This window comes from Bombus bifarius, unplaced genomic scaffold (genome assembly GCF_011952205.1).
Source record: "Bombus bifarius isolate JDL3187 unplaced genomic scaffold, Bbif_JDL3187 scf7180000008169, whole genome shotgun sequence".
NCBI classification, from domain to species: domain Eukaryota; kingdom Metazoa; phylum Arthropoda; class Insecta; order Hymenoptera; family Apidae; genus Bombus; species Bombus bifarius.
The window spans coordinates 695,710-718,742 of NW_022884490.1; the positions used below are offsets into that span (position 1 = coordinate 695,710).

The 23,033-nt window shown below is 41.8% G+C and overlaps 1 protein-coding gene across 1 annotated transcript in view; it reads right to left on the bottom strand.

Annotated features, from left to right (window-relative positions):
- LOC117209309 (homeobox protein MSX-2) overlaps nucleotides 1-16,932 on the bottom strand; it is a 50,813-nt gene extending 33,881 nt beyond the window's left edge. The window contains exon 1 of the mRNA XM_033451164.1: nucleotides 16,194-16,932. Within this exon, the coding sequence (XP_033307055.1) occupies nucleotides 16,194-16,932 (739 nt within the window). The remainder of the gene's footprint in view (nucleotides 1-16,193) is intronic.
- Between the last annotated feature and the right edge of the window lie 6,101 nt (nucleotides 16,933-23,033).

Consider the following 23,033-nt stretch of genomic DNA (forward strand, 5'->3'; position numbering starts at 1 on the left):
TTTGCGAAAAATGTCCTCTACGTTACGTACGTATGGAAAATTAAAAAATTAATGGGAAATGGAAATTATAAACTACGCTATGTATGTAGATTAAATCGTATAAACTGTAAACTGTGTAAATTGTACAGTGCTAAAAACGATGAGAAAAAATTCATACGAACGTACACCGTATCGATCTTCGTTTATGAGACACGACAAACTTTACAAACCGTTTGTGGACTGTTGAAAATGTCGGGATACGAAGGTTCGGAGCTGAACAAGCTCTCTGGACAAATTCGAGAAACACCAGGAATCATTCAGAGCGTAACCGGATCGACGACGAGACGTCTACAGGCTTGCCTTGAAACGCAAAGTGATCGTTCTGAGCATCTTCTGTAATCTAATTAGATAAGAGAAAATCAAAACAGGAAATTCGTTACATCTGGCAAACGCAGATACGACATACGCTTACGCGAACTTTTTCATTGTTTACTAGGCGTACGATCAGCTTTCCAAGCGGGTCGCACGTATTCTGTTACACCTTGTATATATAAATTATAACGCATTCCCATGCAATTTCATAATTCGGAATTAATAATCATAATCATAACTCGAAATTTCATAATTCCGTAACTGTTACGATACGAGGCGTAAATAGCAAAGAGAAGAAGGCAGGACGAAATCGTTAAACCCAAATGCTCTACTTCGATCCTTTCGAGTCATTACTCCTTATTACAGATAAAAAAATTCTACCAAATGTCCAAATTGGACAAATTGTGAATGTGAAATTTTAAATAAAAAAAAAAAATTACTCCTTATACTCACTTCCTTATAGAACGACCAGTTTTCCACGAACACGGACCTGTAAACGTTAACGTCCATATGGCTGGAAATCCGGAAATTTGCCAGCATCTGAACCTGAATCGCGCGAGACCATCAAATAACTCCCATCGCCCTGTTGCGATTTGTGCGGCGAATTTCAGTCAGAATTTGTTCCGACGTACGCCACTATCCATATATTATATCGGGAAAGAAGTGGAAGTGAAAACGATGAACCGCTCCTCCGGGGATTGTTAAGGGCGCGAGAAGGAAAGGCGAATCGGATCTGCGTACATCATTGATCGATCCGGCCTGTGCACGAATAATCTATACTGTTATGATGGGTTGCAGGGTGGCACGGATCGGGGTCTAGCGAAATTTACTCTGACGTTGGCGAAGACCTGCCGGCAAATCCCGCGATTTCTCCAGGGACACCGAAAAATCGCGAATGATATGGCAGAAAGCACGCGTTGCCGATGCCTGGGTGAACCGGCACGCGGTGTTCGCGCAACCGTTCGCAGTGCCGTTTTTTTCAGCGAATGGTCATCGTGATCGAAAGATACGCGACGATGCGTTCTTTTTTGTTCTACTTCGCTCTGCTCTGCTTTGTTTCATTTTTCTTTTTTCTTTACGATTGGAAATAATTTTTGACGTCGAATTCCAGGGAAAAGTTGAATTTAATTTCAGATAATTCGTTGATGATCGAAGAGCGTTCGTAGAAAAGCGCCGAGGAGCAAGTTTCTCGGGAGGAAAAAAGAAAGCTCGTGTTTCGTGTGTGCAAAAGCGAAAGAGACGACGAATAAAATTTTGTTGACGCTTTCTAATATCTTTCTCTGTAGAGACGATGTCGTAACACCATCTTCCAACGTTATCGACAAATATTTTTGAAGGGAAATTGCACTTGAATTCTACGCTATAGTATTCTCATCAGTACGTAGAACATTTCTCTAGAAAAAGTCAAGGTTTTTCAATTTTTCCGCTTACAGCGTTTTCTACGGTCACTCTTCGATTATCTTTCGACATCAGTGAAGGATTTCTTTTACGAATAGCTGGAACAGAAAATTGTTAATTTCAAGCTTTCGGACTTTTAAAAATGAGGCTTTTCTCCCGATTTCTCGTATATTTCGTGATCGAAGAACGAGATTCTCCCTTCGTTTTCAGCTCCCAAGTGACCATCGATCGATCCTTAATTTATTATAGCGAAGAATATCTCGACGGCATACGTTTCGAATACATTTCGTGTGCGTAGAATTGAAGGCGAGTGGCAATGGTTGTACGTATTTGACACAGTTATGGAAAATGAGGCTTTCAGATATGTTTATTCATAGTTATATTCGCATTTGATAACATTACACCTACATGCCATAGTAATTGATAATGCTCTATACCTAATGTATTGGACAAAATTGTGCAGTTCCTATCCGTCAAGAACAACTACGATATCATAAAACAATTTCCAAGTCATCGCTTAGGAATAGATAAAGAAACTTTGTATCATTGCCAGGCGGTACGAACTTTCCAACTCCTTCGCACAAAAGAGCGAAATTTCCAAGGAAATTTCCGAGACAATTCGCGAATAGGTGAAACGACACGATTTTAAATATAAGCTGAATATCGTTATCGATTCCGCAGCCGCGTAATAATATTTTTCTAGCCTGAATCTCATCCAGCAAAGTGGGAAGCATTTTCTAGTAGCGTAGAAAACATCTTCGTCCCGAGATATAATCGATCGAATATAAGCCGAATATAAACATCGAGTATGCTATCTACAGCAAAGTATGCCGACTATAACAAAGCATCGTTTAAGTATCGTACAAAGGCAAATCGCAAAATTATTTATCATCGTCCAAGCTTAGCTCTTAGCCAGCCAAAGATTCCAAAATCGAAACGAATGTACTTTCTTCGGACGCACATCGTGTCGCGCAAGATCTCCGTAAATAAACGCGGAAAACAGAGGCGACAGATATCGGCGCGATGCGAAGAAGCTCGAGCGAATGTCACCGACGAAGGAGGCGAGAGAACGTCCAAACGTTCTGCTGCAAGCGGAATCATCGTGAGACTTTAGCCAAGGTGAATGGCTCGTCGCGCTAATTGTCTGCAGCAAAATTAAACTGAAGTCACGTTAATTATGTAACGCCCCGGTCTCCGAGCCCGGCTACGTACGGCTCGTTCTGGTGGAAACAGGGTGATGATGGACGAGCATAGCCGACTTTCCGGGGGCTGCCAAGCTCGAGCAGCGAAATCCCTAACTCAACGCTAACTCGATCAGTCAACGCCCACCGTGGCGTTGCCCGGCACTAATCTGCCTCCAGATTAATTACTACGTAATACCGGTTTGAATAATTATCGTTTCTAGGGCAACCCAGACCTGGCTCTCTATGGGCGCACCTGACGTCCTTACTCTATTGCCGCTTTAGCGGTTTCACGGATCCGGATTGTTTCTCATGTTTCGCTGGCGAATCAAGAGGAATCTTATTAGCCGCTTGAAGGAAAAATTACCTTCGTTTCAGCCTGCTTGATGCCAAGTGGTTACCGTACCGGCGGCATTGTGCAATCGTTGACACGGAAGGTTGACGATCGAATATTTTCAGAGATTCTTGGATCTCCAACTTTCGCTATGATTAGATGACACACTTGTGATTCTGTTTGTTCGAAGCGATTCGAGCAACGTCTGATCGTCGCATAAAGGGCTGTTGATCGCGATAATGACTAATGTAATCTTAGGAATAAAGTAACGCGAAGCGCAGTATGAAATTCTAATTTTACATAAATCAAAGTATTTTTATATGTGATAACTGTCACGCTAATAGAATTTATAGTACGCGTTCGTTTTTAATTGATGGAACAGAATGTAGGAAAAGTCCAAGTTCCCTAAAGGAAATGCATCTTTTTCATCGTCTATAGAAGTATACGAAAGTGTAGCGATTCGCTAAATAATTATTCACTTATTAACAGCGGTAATTGGACTAACTGTGTTTATAGAATACGTGTAATTGCAGTCGCTGATATCTTATCGGAAGATGTGAAAATAAAAAATAGATAAATAAACAAATAAATAAAGCTTGTAGAAGTGGAACGAGGAAAATTTTCTAGAAAATTTATCATGTTACTATAGAGGTATGTAGGTATACGAAAATATAGAAAATTGTAAGTAAATATGGTGAAAATATCGAGTGGCTGCAATTTATTTCGAAATTTGTCTCTTGCACGAGAGAAATATAATTGAGCAACATTAAAGTACTGACATTTAACAGAGAACAGGTGAGTATCGAGAGAGAAGCATTCGGATTTCGGTAAATGATTCGTGTAGGCGACGCAGCGGAAGCAAATTCCACCTGTAATTACGGTATTCGTTCTCGCATTCGAGTGAGTAAAGCACGTGAAAGTCTGGCATGTTTACACCCTTACAAGTGCGTAATGAGTTACCAGAACTCAGGCGAATTGCGTTCGAAAAAAAAAAAAAGAAAATCCGGCTGATTAAGTCTCGACATTTGCTTCGCGTGATGGACGACGAAGGGAAAATTTATTCTTTCAAAGTGTACCGATTATTCGTTACAAAGCCGATTTTCTAGAAAAATGGCATCGTTCGCATATTTGTAAAAAAAGAAAAAAAATATATCAAATATGACATAGTGAAATTTGTCTACTATAGAAAAGTTAATGTTATGGAAACGCAGTTCGACAAAGTAAACTCTTAGCGCTGATATTTTAGTGTCTTTAAAGCTTCGATATTAATATTTTAACAAAGTGACATTGAAAAAAAAAACGTTTTAGCGAAGAAAAATTTTGCTTAAAAACCAAATATCGATTGCAGCGCATCGACGATGACGTAGATACGTTTTATTTATTTTTCTCTCTGATATTTACTACATCATTATCACTGTAAAAGCTTCTAGTACATTTTTCATGCTATTGTGAATCGTGTAAAAATGAAATAACATAAAATGGACTTTATCTGTTCTAGATCAAAGTATCGTACAGGTCAGTAGTTTTTCGTGTTAAACGAGACTCAAGAAATGAAATGGTTGTCTAATAACACCGAAGCAAGCAGGTTGCTCAAGTAGAAATTACGCGAATACTGGGAAACATTTTTCCGGCCCATGGCCAATGTTGCGAAGAAACGTACAGCCGCACCGACGCAAGAAACTTCAAATCCACGACTACCGTACCTCATCTTGTCAAAGAAAAACACGACTTCTGTGTACTACTACGTTATTTCCGCCTTGTAGCTCATTCTTTTGCAACAACACAATGGAAATTTTTCTTGTTACATCGAAATCCTTTCTATCTTAACGGTACGTTTTAACATATTTCGTTCCAGTCGTGCGAAAATATCTACGTACGTTTGTCCGGGTTATCACGTAATCACGTAGATCACGTAAAATTAGATACGCCTGTTTATCTCGATGCTCTTACCAGATACCTGGTGTGGTAATTGTCATCGTTCAGCGTTTAAAGGCAGAATGTCAATGATCAACGTCGTTTCCGGCGAGTAGGTACTTTTCCACAGTAATTTGTCTAAATTGAAAACATTCGAAATACGATTATTCTCATAGCGGTTAAGCAAATCTCGTACAATGCGAACGCGTTAGCTCAGCACCTGTCTGAATTCAGTTTTTAATCTTCTCTCTTTAAAGAACCAATAACATCGAACCGAGAATACACAACGAATGATCGACCACGTCAATTTTATTTATATTTATTACAATTTATTTGCCCTGGAAACCGCGGTACGTGAAACAACGCGATGCTAAATCTTTGCAAAATATGTGCTTTCGCACATTTTCCAACGGCGTTTATCCAAATCATTCGCCGGGAACCTCTCAGCCCGTCGAACTTACCTCGTTTTCGTCATTCTAAAAGGTACAGCGAATCCGTGGCTCGCTGATGACCAGACCGCGAATCTTTATGCAAATTCGTACTTCCGAGAACGCGACTGAGAAAGTAGGACCACGATGGAAGATCGTTTTACCCAGCGAACGTAATAGAAAGCAGGCACCGTGTACCTTGGACGCGTCACGCATTGTTTCGCGTTACGTGCATTTCGCACTTGCGAGGTCCGAGTTTCCTGTTAAATGCGTGAAAATCCGCGGCCTGTCGACGATTACCGTGGCGATCGACTTGTCGAACGATTTGCTGGCGACAAGCTGGAGAACCGAGGGGAGCACGTTGCGCGATGGATCGAAAGCGGTGAAAACGCCCGGGACCATCGGTAGTAAGTAGAAGGCCGCGTAGAAGGGACACCGAGCTAAAAGAGAGTAAAATGGACGTCCTGAGGATCGCCTGGGGCAGAAGATAACCGGGTACCGGGAACAGAGAAAAAAGACATCGCGTGACCGAAACCTGAAAACCAGAATCCCGCTGCCGTTACAGCCGCCACGAACGCCTCGGCCCCCATACTTCTTCGATGAAATCGAAGTCCAGCCACGAATGTGTACGAATTCTATCGCGTGCGTGTATACATGTCGTGAATGTGGTGTGTCGTTTTTAATTTTCGACCAAACTCTATCGGTAGCCGCACGGACATTCGGCTACCGAATTGGAACTCCCACAGCAAGGACCGAGGGAACAGAGCAGCGAGATCTCCAAGGCTCCACTATTTTCTCTGACCTTTCTGCTTTTTTCATTCATTTTGTTTCTGTCGGTGTTGGATCGCTCGTTGATGGAAATGATACTGGTTGATCATTACGAGGGATGATAAATCCCCGGGGATGTTGTCGTTTCTTCGAACTTGCAAGAAATTCCTACCTTAAATGTCACTTTTCGCTGTATTTTTCTACGAGTTTTTCAGACGGAGCATATTTTCTTCTTCTTCTTCTTTCTCTTTCCGAGTAGCTATTCAGCTGGAAAATTACGTAAATCGATTAAGAAAGGTTTAACCAGTTTCTTAATTTAGCTTCACGGATGTCTCATGGGATTAGGTCGTGGAGCGCGTAAACAAATACAAGCGACCACGAGTATACTCGTCAGAGGCGATTAACTGGTCAAGATGGAAGTTTAATCAAGTTTTTACGAGTACACGATTCAGTGGCGTTATTTGGCCAAATGTTCACCGATTAATCGTCTCTCTGATAATCGCAGTCAATTATCGCGTTCGGTACGAAATCAGCGAACGTGCCGATATTTACGCACGCACGTTGATAAATAAATAAATTGTACGCGTTACAGGTAGACGCTGTTACACGTATAATTCCTAAGTTTCACGTGGCGTAATTACGTAGAACGTCATCTTGCCTGTGTTACAATTTTTCCTTCCGTGTCCGAAAGGAATCTCCGTTTGAAAAATGACTTAGTTAACAGGTTAAATAACGCATTAACCATGCTGTCAGCAAACGCTTTCGACAGCCACGCATTCTTTCGGACCAGATAAAACGAACACCTAACCTGTTCGTGAATATATCGTTTTAATAAATTATCCAAGTTACCGCGTGTTTTACGTTCAATCGTTGTTAATCGATTCCGAGAACGGAGAAATCTACACCGAGCTGGCGTCCGGATGGAAAGCTAGGGGTCTCTAATGGTAATTGTTGATTCTGTCGCCGATTCCACGAATAATACAAGAAACAAGAGAATTATGGTATATAGAAACACAATGACAATTGCCAGTTTCTTTTTTAAATCTGCTTACTCTGTCTCTGAATTAAACAAATTTATTATCTTACCGTTATTTATGTACGCGTAATGAAACACGTACGATGGCAATGTTATCGGAAAGTTATAAACGGTGATCTAAAATGATGGTTGCGTGTTACAAAAGGAAACTGAAACACACGATGTTCATACATGCAATAACACGATGATACACCGAATGCAGCAGCAGGTCTAAGAAATCACGCAGCAGAAACTGGTTGTGCAACATTTGTAAACGTGTATTCAAATTTACATATAGTTAGGCTGTTTTGGACCAGTTCCTTATCAAATTCACCAGTGACTCACGCTAATATCGAATTTCCCATGATTTTACGAACTGTTATCTGTATAAGAAAAATTCGACGCAGCTTTGCCAAACCATCGTCGTCCTCGTATTCTTTTAATCCGAGGCGTATGAACCGTCAGGATCGACGATTTCAGCTTAAAAATTCCTTTTAAATAAAATTCTTCGTTCCATATAGACGCAAAACTTTCAACGCTGGTGTCAGCTCTTCGATACGCGATACGTTAATATTCGAAGAAAATAACGCGCGTATTTTCCACGTGACAAACAGAGAAACAATTCCTTTCGCGCTATAAGATATCTTCGTGTCTCTAAAGCCAAATCGCTACGACTGTTTACAGCTTTGAAACCATTTTATCGCTATAATAACCATAGCCGAACTGGTCGTTCCTCGAAGATTGGGAAGCGTTCGATTATCAAAAAATCGAAAAACCAATATATATGTTGGAGACGATATTTGCAGGTGGCAACGTTTTCATCCTACTGTGGCTTAAACTCGATTCAGCTTTTTGCCTGGGAGAAGCAAATTGTTGCACCTTTTATGGCTACGAGTCGGCCAACACCGAAGATGCACTCACACCTAACGTGGCTCGAAACATCTACTTTGGAGATTCACGAATAACATGCGATTTATCTTATTCCGCGTATCCCAGTGACGTACGCGCAACTATACGTTTATATATGTTGCGAGCTATTCGATCGTACAAACGTTAAACGACGATCTTCGTTATGGGTAAAATCGGATCAAAAGCACTTGAGATTTTATCTTTCTTTCCTTCGATTGGAAAAAAAAGTTCCAAGTTGGAAAAAATCTAGGTTTTATACGATGAATATTGGAATATTTCATGTCTGTACAAAATGTTTTAAATTCGAACGAATTAAGCTAAAGCGGGATTTATTTTTTATTTTCTATCTTTTTCTTGCTGAATAATTTCACATTGTAATACTTTGATATTGATAGGATTAAATCGAGGTACGTATTGCCATGTATTTTTCCTCTAAACGTCTTCTTCTCGCTGAATTCTTTTCTTGAAACGTTTCAGTATCCTTTCCTATCCTTCCCTTGCGCTTCTTAATAATTGCAATTGTTATTTCTCTGAAAAATTGCAAACCTCTTCGATATCAAGCTGGTTAATATTTTATATTTCTTTTCAAAATAGATTGTACAACTTCGCTATTGCTTCATTTATGCTCGTGTATTATAAATTAATCCGAAAATGGAATTCGTGTATACTCACGATGGGAATTTCTTAAATGTATAATGAACCCGAAGGTCCTAGCAGTGTCAAGAATAGATGCTTCTTATGTTACGTTGATACTTTATTAAAGAACGATAATTCCCCTCCGTTTAAATTTGCTATTTCGAGTTTCTAATTTCTTTGAAATTTATTCACATTTTCATCGCCGAAACGATTCCTTTTATCCCGTGTTACTCGTTTAATCAGCCAGTAATCGGAAATTCTACGACCACGTAATTTTTATTTGATTCGAGAAAGAATCTCTCAAAAATGCTTGGAACGTTCGTGGAACGAGGGCGCATTACCGATGGAAATTAAAATTTCCAGAAAATACTGCAGAGGTAATCGTTTACTTAAAAGCTAATGAAATTCGTACTTTTGTTTATAATATCGAAACGGATAATTCCATACGCGTCGATTGCACCTTGATATCTCAAAACGAGGAAATTTAATGAATTATCATAACCGTCAGAATCGACGCTCACGTTTGTCGTTTCGATGAAAAGTCACTGGCGCGTCTCAATATCATATAAACGTAGAAGCGTAATATATTTTCTTGTTTTTCGATTTGAGACTCAAACCGAAGAAATAAAATCGTAGATGTAACGATCGGAGGTTCGATTTCTATTCATTCGTTGTTTGTCCAATTGAACAAATTCGTCTTGGCCCGTCGATTATTTTTTCGATTTGCTCCTTGAAAACGTGGAATATTATACGCGATGCTGGAACTGCTGCGAGCAGCGTGTATATACCAGTTGGAACCATGAAATTTCCGTAAGAGCCGGCCGATGAAAGGTAACAAAATTCCAAGTAAAAAAGAGCCGAAGGACAGGGAACGATGAACGAGATAAAGTGAAATTTCACCTCGATACACAAGTTGCATTTATACGATCCTGTTTCTACACACTGGCGCCCCAGAGCGTTCAGTTTTACACTGCCGTTGCCCGCAGGGTCGAAGAGTTTTGACTTACAATTAGAGAAACCATCCTGTCAAATCGGCAAGATTGTTTCTCTGAACGTAAATTGCCTTGTGCGGCCGCTAACCACCCAACTGTTCGCTCGGCTCCGTATAATCCCGACAAAATTTTATAGAACAACTTTTACGATAATTGCTCCGAAAACGTTTTGAACGCCTGAAATTTTCCGTAACCGTGAACCTGATGTAGAATTAAGGGCTGAAATGTCAAGAACTAGAAGAAGGCGAGCCGCTACATTTTTCACACACATTTTCAAGCCGCTTTGTACCGGCTTCGTGAGAGAGACGATCGGTGCGTTAAAAATCGAGCAACGAAACGACGATACTGTTTCGTCCAAGTGGACAAAAATCTGTCGGAATGATAAACATTTTACGAACGCCCGTTACGCTAGAAAAAATAGTAACGGCGGAAATATTAGGCGAATCCTTGAGATTCTTTCTCGTGATTGTAATACTAAAAGAAGAGAAAGAGAAGAAAATAGTATTACAAAAATGTTTAAACGAAACATATTAAAGCAACGTCGACGTTCAGAAGCCAGATGAATATGAAAAGTACCATTTCTGTTAGTTGAATATTAAAGTATCTTATTAACCGCTTGACTTACGACTAAATTAAACGAAATTTTCCCAATGAATTTTACTTTTATTATTAATGCTGTTTTAATTTCGCCTGAGTTTCCATACAAATTTGAAAGACAGCCACGTGATTTTGTTACGTGATCGTACGGTTTGGCATACGTAGAAACGTTTGATACGTCAATGATTTCGAAAATGAATCGTCTTACTCGCAAAATGTCCGATATATACTACGAGAATTAATAACGACGATAGGAATACTCGAAAAGTCATGTGAATCGGTTATTGATAATGACCGCGATAATTTAAACGAGTCTGATAAATTCTCCCTCTTTTCCCATAGTCGCGCTATTAAACCGTAGAATTACGTCGATACCGTTAGATTTTGACGCAGCGACGATAGCTTTCGCGATGTCAAGCGGACCAAGGGAATAATTTCTTTCCCACGTTTCAATGGAAAAATCGTCGATCGACACCGTTCGATACCCACGATCGCCAACATTCGATTGTCCCGTTCGCTGTAGTTTAAGGCACACGTGCAAGCGAAATGGATCAACTGAACGTACGACGAGGTAGAATTATTTAGCTACAGTGCGAAGAATTTGCCTTGCAATTAGGCGAAAACAAACGATATTAACGAAACTTAACTGATTCAGCTAATCTTATCTTAGATACCGTGAAGTTGAAGCAGCCAGGCATTTTATTCCTCCGGTAAAATGCCGGAGAAACGGATCGTCGTTGAACATTTGACTTGCTTATGTTTCAGCCATTCGCAATAATATCGCGTATCTAAAATCGACAGGTTTTTAAAAATGGTATTCGTCTCGTTAGATTATTAATACTTTTCGTATCTGCTACGTAGACAAATGTGTACGTAGTCTCTTCCTACAGTGTGTTGGAAATAGTCGTCTATCCTAGTCCATTTGTATTATATGTAAACTGTATAGATAGAAATTTACAGGGAACTAAGACGCGGAAGAACGTAGAACGTGCAAAAACATAGAAAGTAGCCAAATAAGATTGTGGTTGGAACATTTATTCGCTATATTCAAGTTTCTTTAACTCTGTTGCAATGAGAAGACCAACTTGTATAAATACCCACTCGGTTTATTATCTAATTGTATCTATCCGTTGGTCGCTCGTGTCAAATGCCTTGTCTCGTAAATTCATTTTTAACGCCGACCTTACCAGGCGCGATCCAACGACCGGTTACAAAATTCAATTAAAAATTGCGCGCTCCTTGTTATTTCTTTCGTCCGTGCAACTTCATGTAAATCCTTATATCGTTCGATTAATCAATTTCTCAATGTTTGTTAATATAAGAATTTACGTGAAGTTAGACGAACGAAAGAAATAACAAGGAATTTTTAATTCAATTTTGAAACCGGTCGTTCCACCGAGCCTGGTAAGGTTAACGTTAATTCCCTCGAAACTTTCTTTTGTTCGCGCTGTAGATAAACTGGACGTACAACTGCGTCTAGTTTTAGCCACCGTGTCCAATTTCTAGGCCATTCTAGGCTGAAATAAACAAATAGACACGTACTGGTAACTTGGAGAGCACACGACGTTACAAACGGTTAATAATCCAAGCATCCAAACCTAACATCTCGCTCGTCCATTTCATTTCAGCGATATCGAAATGTCAGCAAAAGGAAGAACGGCCGGGCATTCCACCAAAGGCATCCATCGAACTCGATTTCTCGTTATCGTCCGAACCGGGCGTTCGAATTAACTAACGCGTCTCGTTAGCGGAAACGGTCGTTAGATAAAAGGCAACGGTTCGTTGCTCGGCGACTGGTTCCCGTGGCGCGTTACCTTTCAGCGAAGTCACGGAGACGGTGGTCCGCGCGAGAAAGCGAGAAAAAAGGAATCGCCAGGGTTTATCGAGCGGGTTCGAAGTAACGCGAAGACTTCAACTTGTCTGCACGCCATTAAAATGTCATAGCGACGACCGCGCATACACGAGATACTTCTATACGCTGCTTAAGTATATAAACGTATATTCTCTACGTGTGTGTACGTACGTATATACACGTACGTACATATTCGACGATTCGGATACGGCTAATCGTAACGACGGGGTCGATTGAATAATTCCCGCGGTGAGATTCATAATTGATATCGACTACACGAGGATTAGCCATCATCCTAACGATGTTCAGCCACCTACGCGTTCGACCGGCTGGTGGTCTCAAGATACACGAGTCCAATTAGAGAAAGTCATATCCCGAGCAGAGACGCCGATTCCTACGATCTACGTGTACCAGCATCGTGTCTTCTATATTCGGCTACATTTCGACACTCCGTTCGCTGCTTTCCTCGAATCCACAGGGATCGGAATTAATAATAAGCCAGGATTTTCCTAAGTGTATGAATCGTACGGATATCGCGCTTCTTTATTGATGACGTATCTGGATGCAATGTACGAGCTGGAGAGAATTGCATCTGGGCGGAGCAGAAAGTTTCTTGCATTTTCTATGACCAACCGCTACATATTTCAGTACGTGGCATAATTACAAGTATATATCGAAAGGTCGCTTCTGGTAGAAATCCAGTCGTCTTCTATCGGAATTCGAGTGAACCTTATGACTGAGAAAAAGGATCAAAGAACGAGATCGATGAATTATTCGGCAAACTCGCACGTTCGTTTCGTCTCTGCTCCTGCTATGGTCCTCGAATTGTTGCGCTTTAATATCTTAGCGAGCGTTTTCTACGATACGAAATTACATGAAATTTGCAAGAGTTCGATAAGTCGCGGAAATTTCCGAATTTTTCCTATACACTGAAATACCTTACGCGCAACGATCGGCAATCGGCGAGGCGCGTAATTCGCGCGAGTAGTTAGTTTTACGCGAAGAGACTGGAAACGAAAGTAGCGACAAGATAACGCGGGTAATAAGCAGCTGCTGTATCAGTCGTTTTTAACTAATTGGTATAGATAGGAAATTAGCGAATTTTACTTTCGCGTATTGCATTTTTGCGTCGTTTGATCGTTCGGAAGTAGACTTGCCGAGGTTCTAGAGAAACTCAATTGGATTTCCGTCCGAATGGCAAGATCATTCTTCAGTGAAATGTAAAATTAGAAACAGATGTATCGAATTATGTGCGGAAGAATGTTCTTTTCTATTTCTAAGGGAATATCGAAATATTAGGAGAACCGCTGTAAAAGTTATTTTTATGAGAACTCGCATTGTTATTTAAAAGGTGCACTTCATCGTTCGAATATTGCACCGAGAATTACTTTGTTTGAAAATTGCCTCGAGAACAAAGATTCCTGCTTTGAAAATAAAAACTCTTTTTATCTTTATACAAACATGAAACCTAACGTTGTAACGTCTTTATTTTGATAGAACAAAATGGATCATACGTAATTCGATAAAATAATATAAAACGGGAAATATTGTGCACCTATTATTTCCTTATAAAACGAAAGAAACTTTTCCGACGACCTAATATAATATTTTCTTCATTTCTCTATACTACGGTACTTTATTTTGAATATTTTACACATTTCTTCCTTTACTATAAGTACTCTGTACATTTTTGCATGTTTTCTATAATAATAATTTATAACAGTAACGAGTTATTTAATTTTCTTCTCAGATTGCTCTACGGCTAAGTACAACCATCCGATATATAAATATTTGCATCTTTAAATACGTCAGATACTTTAACCGAGGGATCCAACAAACGAAAGTCACGTGAAATTCAAGCGACGTCGTCATTTTGAGGAATCGTTTCGTGGAATCCTTAAAGAACGATTAGCTAAATTAACGTTAAAACCAACCGTAGGCTCCTGTATTATCCGCGATGAGGTGGAAATCGTCATTGCACGCATTGACATCTCCGTTATCTTGCGTCCACGATCGCCGAGCACCGTGGAGAAACCGCAGTTCGCTAGGAACGAAGCTATTTCTCTTTTGCATCAAGGTGCACAGAGTGGTAAAATCGCGTAACTAGAGAGTAATAATGCTATTGTTACAATCAGAAAATGCGGTTGACGAAGAAAAATCAAGGTCCGTGGCAGCAATTGGCAGCTCGTCGCGCCGAGAATGGCACTGTTCGTCGTTTGCCAGATTTCTGGCCTACGATTTTGTATCTATCGCAAAGTCGAGGCAATTAATAACGACGTTTCGGCGATAGGAAATTTACTCATCTGTGGCAAATTAAATTATCCGAAGCAGGCAATAACGATACAAAAATATATTTCGAATTGGTAATTAAACGAGTGTCGTTTTAGAGAGAAACGTAGCATAGATTCGGTGACGTTTATAAAGTGGAACGAGATTCAATTTCATCCGTGACATGTTTCTACATTTAGCTTATTTTAGTGGAAATAAATTCTCGTTTTGTAGATACGAAATATTCACTGCAGATACAAAAGGTATATATAAGTACATTATGTAAGATAAATGAGAACACGTACCGATTAAAAGATTTAAACGAGAGAAGTACGTATTTAGACGTTAATAGAAGTTAACAGGGGGGAGGGGGCTGGGGACATAATATTTAGAGATAGAATTTAATTGGAACACCTATAATTTTAATTACGTCGTTTTATGCGCTATTATCGCCTTTCATGTTTGTTTCCAGCCTGATAAAAACGTCCAGCTTATTTCCGTTGTTTAAAGCCCAGATTAAATGACGTGAACTGATAATACTCGTGACACGAGTGCTTCAGCATAATAGCGGTGTAGCTCTCGTTATCGATTTCTCAAGAAAATCAAGCTGCTCAGAAATATTCGATATTGGCGAATACTCGGTGTAAAAGTGGGTGTATCGTGTCCCTTTTAATACTTTAAAAATATGAAGATACTTTATCGTTACATCATACGTTAAAATTGTCTTGAACACGTATGTGGTATAGGTTTGTAATAAGATCGAAGATACACCGCTATTACTTCGAGTGACAGAAAATGAAATTAATTCGTCCGAAAGACGTCTACGCGTCGATTAAGAACAAACACAGTTGTTAAATAGTAGATAATATTATTTCTTCTTTGGGGGAACGTTTGATTACTCCCTTTACGCGCAAGCATTTTTCGATATTCTAGTGGCATCCCGCTGAAAGGGAAGGTAAATAGAACTCGGAATAGCGACGATCGTTGAGAACCGAATCGATACAAAGATCAGAGTTGATGGAAGTAATTGAAAATTAAAAAGTTTCGACGCTAAAAACTGCCATACAGCTTTTACAAAGATCAAAAAATAAGATCAGAAAGATACACAGTCGCCACTTTCGATTTAAACAGCGACTGTTGACAATTTTAATACCCACGCGTTACTAATGTCACTGTCAAACGCAACGTATTAACATTCTTTGCGAAGAAGGATATCGTCCATCTGGAAGGAAAAAGACGTTTGAAACTAATCCGTGATAAAAGAATTCTACGATTCTGAAGACACTGAACGACGATCGATACACCTAACGTGTTGTACGTCGCTTTGACGCGTTACGCGCCTCCTATCAACGATCGATGATCGACATTCGAAAGAAGAAGAATTCCGATGGAAAAGCAAACTTCTCGACCGACGAACGAGTAAAATCAAAATTCTAGAGAATATCGTGTCGTTGCCTCTGTTTGCCAATCGGATGATTTAACACGACACGTCGACTAATCCCCGGAATTCCATTGGGAACCGTAAATTTCCGACTCCACAGTCCCCTTACCTGCGAGCCTATCCTTGAGGTGTGGGTGTCCCTGAAGCGGATGTGCGGCCAGGTTTGCCAACAAGCTTGCCCTGTGAAGACCGGCCGCCGCCGCTTGTTGTTGACTATGCTGAAGAGCTTGTAAACTCCAAGGTGGTATCAACGCCTGTGCCGGCAGTGCACCCGTTGCCGTCCCATTAGCACCGGGTGGTCGATGAGCAGGAACCCTTATTACGCCTCCGCCGGTGTATATGAGACCGGATCCGGTCGGGAAAAGTCTGAACGGCGCCAATAGATCCGCCGCGCTCGTGCAATGAACCGACGACGTTGAATTCATCTGCGTCTCCGGTGTACTTCCGGTGTCGTCGTCGTCCTTCTCCGACAATTTTTCTTCCATCTCGTGACCCCAGGATCCTCTGCCATCGTCCAAGGTCATCGACGAGCCCCCGTTATTGTTGCCCTCCTCCCAAGACCATTTCCTCTCCTTATCGCTGTCCAGATCTTCCGACGAAGGACTCTTGGGATTCTGCGGTCGATTTTCGCCCAGCAGACGGCTTATACTGAACGGGTGACTCCTGGGTGACTCGTTTTGCAACGTTCTCGAACTGGTTTGGCTGGGAGGCGGGGAATTCGAGTATTCCGAGTGCTCCAGCCGACGATTGTCGGTGGCGTAATTACGCGGACTGCAACTTCCGGAGTCGGAGTCATCCACGTTGATCTCCTCCGTCGCGTCCACGTCGCTGTCGCCGTGAACCGACATGATCCTCTCGGCCGTATCGACGATGATCCTGCTGGCTAGATGGTTGGAAAGTCTGGGAAACTTATAGCTCACCGGAAGCTGCTTCGAATACTCATCCTGCGCCGCTCCGTCAGTTATCCGTGCTCGGCGTATCGAACTGTCGTTTTGGACGCGAAGCTTCCGCGTTACGAAACTCGATATCCGTGGTGCAGTGGCACTCGAATTGTCGACTAGCTACGCGTTACAAAGTTTTCACTCGTACGGTTGAAATCGACGGATCGATGCACTTTCATCCGTCGTTCGGGCTATCGCGTACTCCGGTTCGCCTGACGGCCATGTTGTCCGTGTACGCGGGCTCCGAGTACTTGTCAATGTCAAAACTTACGACACGGATAAACTTCACTCGCAGAACACCGTTGACGTTCGGCCGTTTTCATCCACGTTATAGTCAACTGGGCACCAGATCACACCGATAGTCAGTCCGCGACACTTTTAGTCCCGCTACCGTTCGCCTCGCTGTCTTAACACACTTGGACGCTAAAAACCCTCAGAGTCAGCTGTTCGTGGAACGCAGGAATAAACGAAAAATCACAGAGCGCGGTCCCGCTGAGACGAACGTTGCGGCGACTGCCTGGACCTTCGATCTGCTCGGTACCCTCGGTCCATCGGAAATCACGCGGTCGACGAATCACGGGGGAGAGAAAAGACGGATCGATCGTGAGATCTAAGAGGAAAAGAAAGAAAAGAAAAGATAGCGAAGAAGACGTAGGTAGGGTGGAACGGAGGCAGAAAGACGAGCAGAGAGTAGCTCACGTGGTGCTCGAAAGGGCTGTGTTTTCCGTACACGGAACTCGGTCCGTGGTGAGTTGGGACGTGAATCCAGGTCGGTCGCGACGAGAGAGACGGGACGTTGTGAGGGAACCAGAGAAACCAAATGATTCATCCCTACCACGGTTCTGCGACGACTCGAGCCACGACCCCGCGTCCCGACGCGTGGTATCGCCTACCACGACGCCGTGGTCCAATCGTGTTCCAGCAGGTTCCGCCTACCTGTTCGCCGATTGGGCAGCGTTAAATTGATACCTATTTAACATTTGAGCAGAATGTTGCAGGCGATCGCCTTTTTCTCCTATATTATTTATTGCCCGATCGTCGTGCCTCCTTTTTTCTCTCCTACTCCCGATTCCTCGTCGTTTCTTCGTCCCACCGCGGCACAGGGTACCACCGTTGCGCGTTCCTTCTCTCCTTCGTCCTTCGTCCTTCTTGCCGCCCCTTCCTCGGCCTCCGCGCCTTTTCTTCCAACGTGCACCTCCGCCGCCCGTGTTCCCTCGTCTCGCTGCAGAAACGTGCCGCGCAGCGTTCAAGAAGCGGAGGGACTTAATTACGACGAATATCCTTTTGGTCCCCTCCACGCCTTCCCCTCGACGCCTCTTCCACCCATTCTTCCCTTTTTTCCTCTTCGTTCCACCTTTTCTCCTCGCCGTTCTTCCCAACGATCCCTTCTCGTCCTTCGCTGCTCGCGCTCTCTCGCAGCTTTCCTCCACCGCCTTCTTCTGCTCGCGGCCACGACGCTTTTATCGCGCTGTTGCGATGGAGTTCGCCCCGTGTTGTGCAGCTAGGTATGCGCAGCTCGCAGAATGCAGCCTAAAGCATCGAGCAAAAGGCCAGCCACGCCAATTCCCCCCTCGGCCTTCCGGCACGGAGCACCGAACAACCCGATGCTCGAGGCTCGAGGCCAACTCTACGTTCGCATTCGCGTCTTCTTCTCCAACCAGAAAGTTGAGCGAACAGGCCCCGGCTCTTTCGCACGCTCTTCGATTTATCCGATGATCCGTTCGATGAAACACGATGGCGTCGCAGATTTCCAATTAGACAGTCGAGTCCGCCGCTCCACGCGTATTTACGCGCAGCTGCGTTTCGCGGACCTGATCGCCCTACGTTTCGTTGCACGAGCGAGCGAACGAAGGCAAGTTGGGATTTCGAAGAGAGTCGAGCTGGCATTTAGAGAGTAGAGAGACGAAGACGAATGATCGTTAGGTAATTTTCAGAAGGTGCGTGAGAAACGTTACTATAGGAATTTTCTTAAAAAGCGTAGGAGGAAGGTCGTAAAACTCAAGTCGAACGAAGATAGTTCCTTATATGATTCTTATAATGATTCTTATTTTAGCTTGTACTTGGATTTGACTTAGGCTTTGATCAATTATGTGGAGGTAGCTGGAAGAAGACTAAAAGTAAAGAAAACTATACCTATGGATATGGGAGGACACATCGCGTTGGATATCATCGGCGCGTTTTGCACAGTTGAACGAGAAAATAGCGCTTTTACAAAATTCCTGACACTTTCCACCTATCTGCTGGATCAGTACGAATAGCGAAGGATCTTCGTTACTCGTTTGATGATAATTTTGTATCTACCAACCTACTTGCATCGTCGATGGCGCGGCACTGGAGAGACAACTTAAAATAATGGAGATGCGAAGAGGAAGGAGAAGTGAAAACTTGCTGCCGTTGTATGACAATAATAGAAATAAATAGGATTTTTTGCAGAGTATTCTTTTTCTATGGATCGAAATAGCATAAGAGTATACTTAAGTGGTCGGCTAATCGAATTTTATTTCAATTTCCACGTGACTCTTGAAACGTTATTTTTCAGTGAACCGGTCGACGTTACGAGTAAAAAAGAAGTTTGTTCGTTATTGATCGATAGTTTCTACAACCTGACGAAAGTATTGGTGTCTCCTGTAGTCGCACGACGCGCAGCCACCTCCTTATATACGAGCCAATTTAAAATGGTGACCGTCTACAAACTCGCCCCGCCATTTTCCCTGTCTTATCGAACGACTTTATCACTTCGCAAGCCGAAGCGTGGCTTATTAAACCGTGTACTTTGATTGGATCTTCGCTAAACTCGGGCAAAATTAAAACCAAAAGGAAACGACGCGTCCCGGCTACGTAGAAAATTGGACAAATTTCACTGAATCTATGAAAACAATAATCTGCGTACGAATAATCGTATGGATAGTTACGTTAAACGGTAGAATTTATTATCGTAACGTAATTCTTCGTTCGTGTACCTATATACTGCCGTCTAATCTCGATCCGGAAGAGACAGAAGAATCAGAACGCGAATGTCTTCTATCGCGATACACAAATGTCTTAAGAAATAAAATCACGAGGACTCTTTTTGTTTCTTTCGTTTAAGCGTACCATCTCGTCATCGAAATTCCAACTATTAATATTATGTATTTCTAAGGGAATATCGAAATAGTAGGAGAACCAGTGAAAAAGTTACTTTTACGAGAACTCGAAATGTTATTTAAACGTGCATTTCATCGTTCGAATATTGCACCGAGAATTACTTCGTTTGAAAATTGTTTCGAGAACAAAGATCCCTGTATTGAGAATAAAAATTCTTTTACACCGATGAACAGCTGCGAATGTTTATACAGACTCGTATTTTCATAATCACAACTGACGAAACAGATACGATACTTTTCCCATATTATTAGGCTGCCCGAAAAGTGTCTTTCTTTTACAGACACGTCTTTTACAACGACGCATCTTTATACAAACATGAAACCTAATTTCTCAAACATTGCGATTTTTATTTTGATAAAACAAAATGGATCCTACGTAATTCGATAGAATAATATAAAACGGAAAATGTCGTGCGTCCGTTATTTCCTTATGAAACGAAAGAAATTTTTCACACGACCTAATACTAAAAAATAAGATTCGAACGAAAGGGAAGAAATTATTTTCTTTTTGCTTTTGTACAGCGTATTAATTTTTCATTTCCAAGGCAAACCCATACTAAGCGAACAACCTATCCATTTAAAATAAATCAAACAGTTGACACGGTTTCGTATCGCGTCGATGGTCAAACGAGCAAAACGCATCAGACGAATACGCTTCGTTTCGTAGAAACAGTAATTTCGATTGGCAATTCATTTGAGGGGTAATCGACGAACAGTGTGCCGTTGCGCAATAAACATTGCGGTACTGGCGGTAATGGCAACGAAATAATTTGCCGCACACATAGTGACGAAACGACGACTTAAGTCTTACCTTCTCGCCTTTTGCATTGCCGTTTCTTTTCTAATGGCCGAGGCCGCACATTATTACGCAGTTTCAACGCGTATATACCATTCAAAGAGGTTTCTACCTACGTATTTCGCGTTATTTACAGCATCGTCGAACGTTCTATGAAATACGGTAAAACACGAATCGATCGTATAAGATAACGATCTGTTGTCGATTATCAATTATTTTCTAAATTGTACGTTAATTCTATGTAGATTTGTAAAACTAGGAAGTATCTACCTAGGGAAATTGGATTGGAAACTGGGATTAGAAACGCAGAGTTTAAAACTAACTTGAATATTATAGTTGAATTCTTTTCGTATTCGCTTCCTTACATCGGCCGAAAGAAACTTCGATATTGTACGAGGTAACGCGATGTAATTTACAAGTTGTATCTACGTACGTTCTTAAATTTTCAGTTGATTCGCGCGTGATTATATCGTTGCACGTTACACCGTAAATAGTCGATTATTTACAAAATAAGAAGAACGATCGATTGGAACAATTATTTTCAGCACTGGCAGCTGTATCGTTTTCTGGACATTTCTCCTGGCAAAGAGCGAACGTTTTACTTGGCGTGCATTTGTAAAAATAGGAAAATCGATGATAAAATATCGTAGCGTCAGTTGTACGATATATTATAAATTGCATAACATTTTCCGCAGTCAATCGAATTATCGTTCAATTTGATTTTACGAAACGGTATTCAAATGAACGACTCGATCGATTATTCAGGAATCGCTTTCAAGTAATAACACTCTATTTCGATAAAGCATCGTTGGTTGTTCATTCGAAATGACACTTTGCAATACTGTTCCGTGCGATGAAAAGCGAACGCGAACAGCGGGGACGGAAGGTGTAAACACGTTTCAACAACGATACTAAGAATCGACGAGCTACTTTACCCTTCGGGAAATGGATATCGTCACCCGCGCGGTGAGCATTAAAAATATGCAGAAGTGGCAATTCGACCGCAACGTAAACGTTTCGAAGTAACGCCGTCGTAAAAAAATAAAAGGAAAAAAAAGAGAAGAAAAAGGAGACGGGGAACGCAGTTATATGTACCGCGATCGATTTATCATCGCCAATGAAGCAATTTAATTTCTCTAATATGCGCGACTAGTTTAAAAAGTTCGCTTAAAATAAAGTACAATAAAACAAAAACAAACTACTTAAAATCGATAAGAAGATTTTCCACCTATTCTTTATCCGAGCCACCAAAATCTTTCTTACATCACATTGCTAATTTATGCAAATCAAATTACTGCGGCGAAACGCGGCTTTCGCATTTACCGAACACAAACGCAGAACAATCGTTCCATACTCGACGTTCGACGTTCGTATTCGGCTCTTGCACTCGGCGATCTCTGGAAGACTTCTCGATCTATCATCTACCCTCGTGTTTATCTTAACGTAATTTGTCTAACGAATCAACGACTGATCAGGCGACTGCATGCACAGCGCCTATCAGAACCGGCAAAAATAACGACCACTTAACGAAACGCCGATCTTCGTATCCGGCGAGCAGAAAGCTGTGCGAAAGGCGAACAGAGGCCTGGTACGAATGCAGCTAAAACTGGCGAGCGCCACTAATTCAACTTCGTAGAATGTTTTATTGGCATGGACGACGATCGCGAAAGAAAGGGAGGGAAGGGACAGGGAGGATGGAAAATTATAGACAAACAAGCAGTTCGATTTACATTGATTCGTGCGTTCAGAGATTAATGGGGTTCCGTGGGCGGTTGCGAATTATGCAAGGAAGCCGGCTTACTCGCGCCAACCTCTCCTCTGTGAAGCCCAACGTTTGTTCCCTCTGGAGGGCAAAGCGAGGCCCATCCTCCTCCCAACTCGATCCGTTCCGATCGAGAGGATCAATTTGGATGTCAGACGTCCGCGTGTCACTTAGGCGTTTTCACCGACGCCGGAATAATTCATTCCACCCTTTTGGAAACGCTTACAAATCCTGCGATAGCGTCGCGACAGAGACGGCAACAGAGTGCGACGAAAAGGTTAGATAGCGGGGCGAACACAGAGGGAGA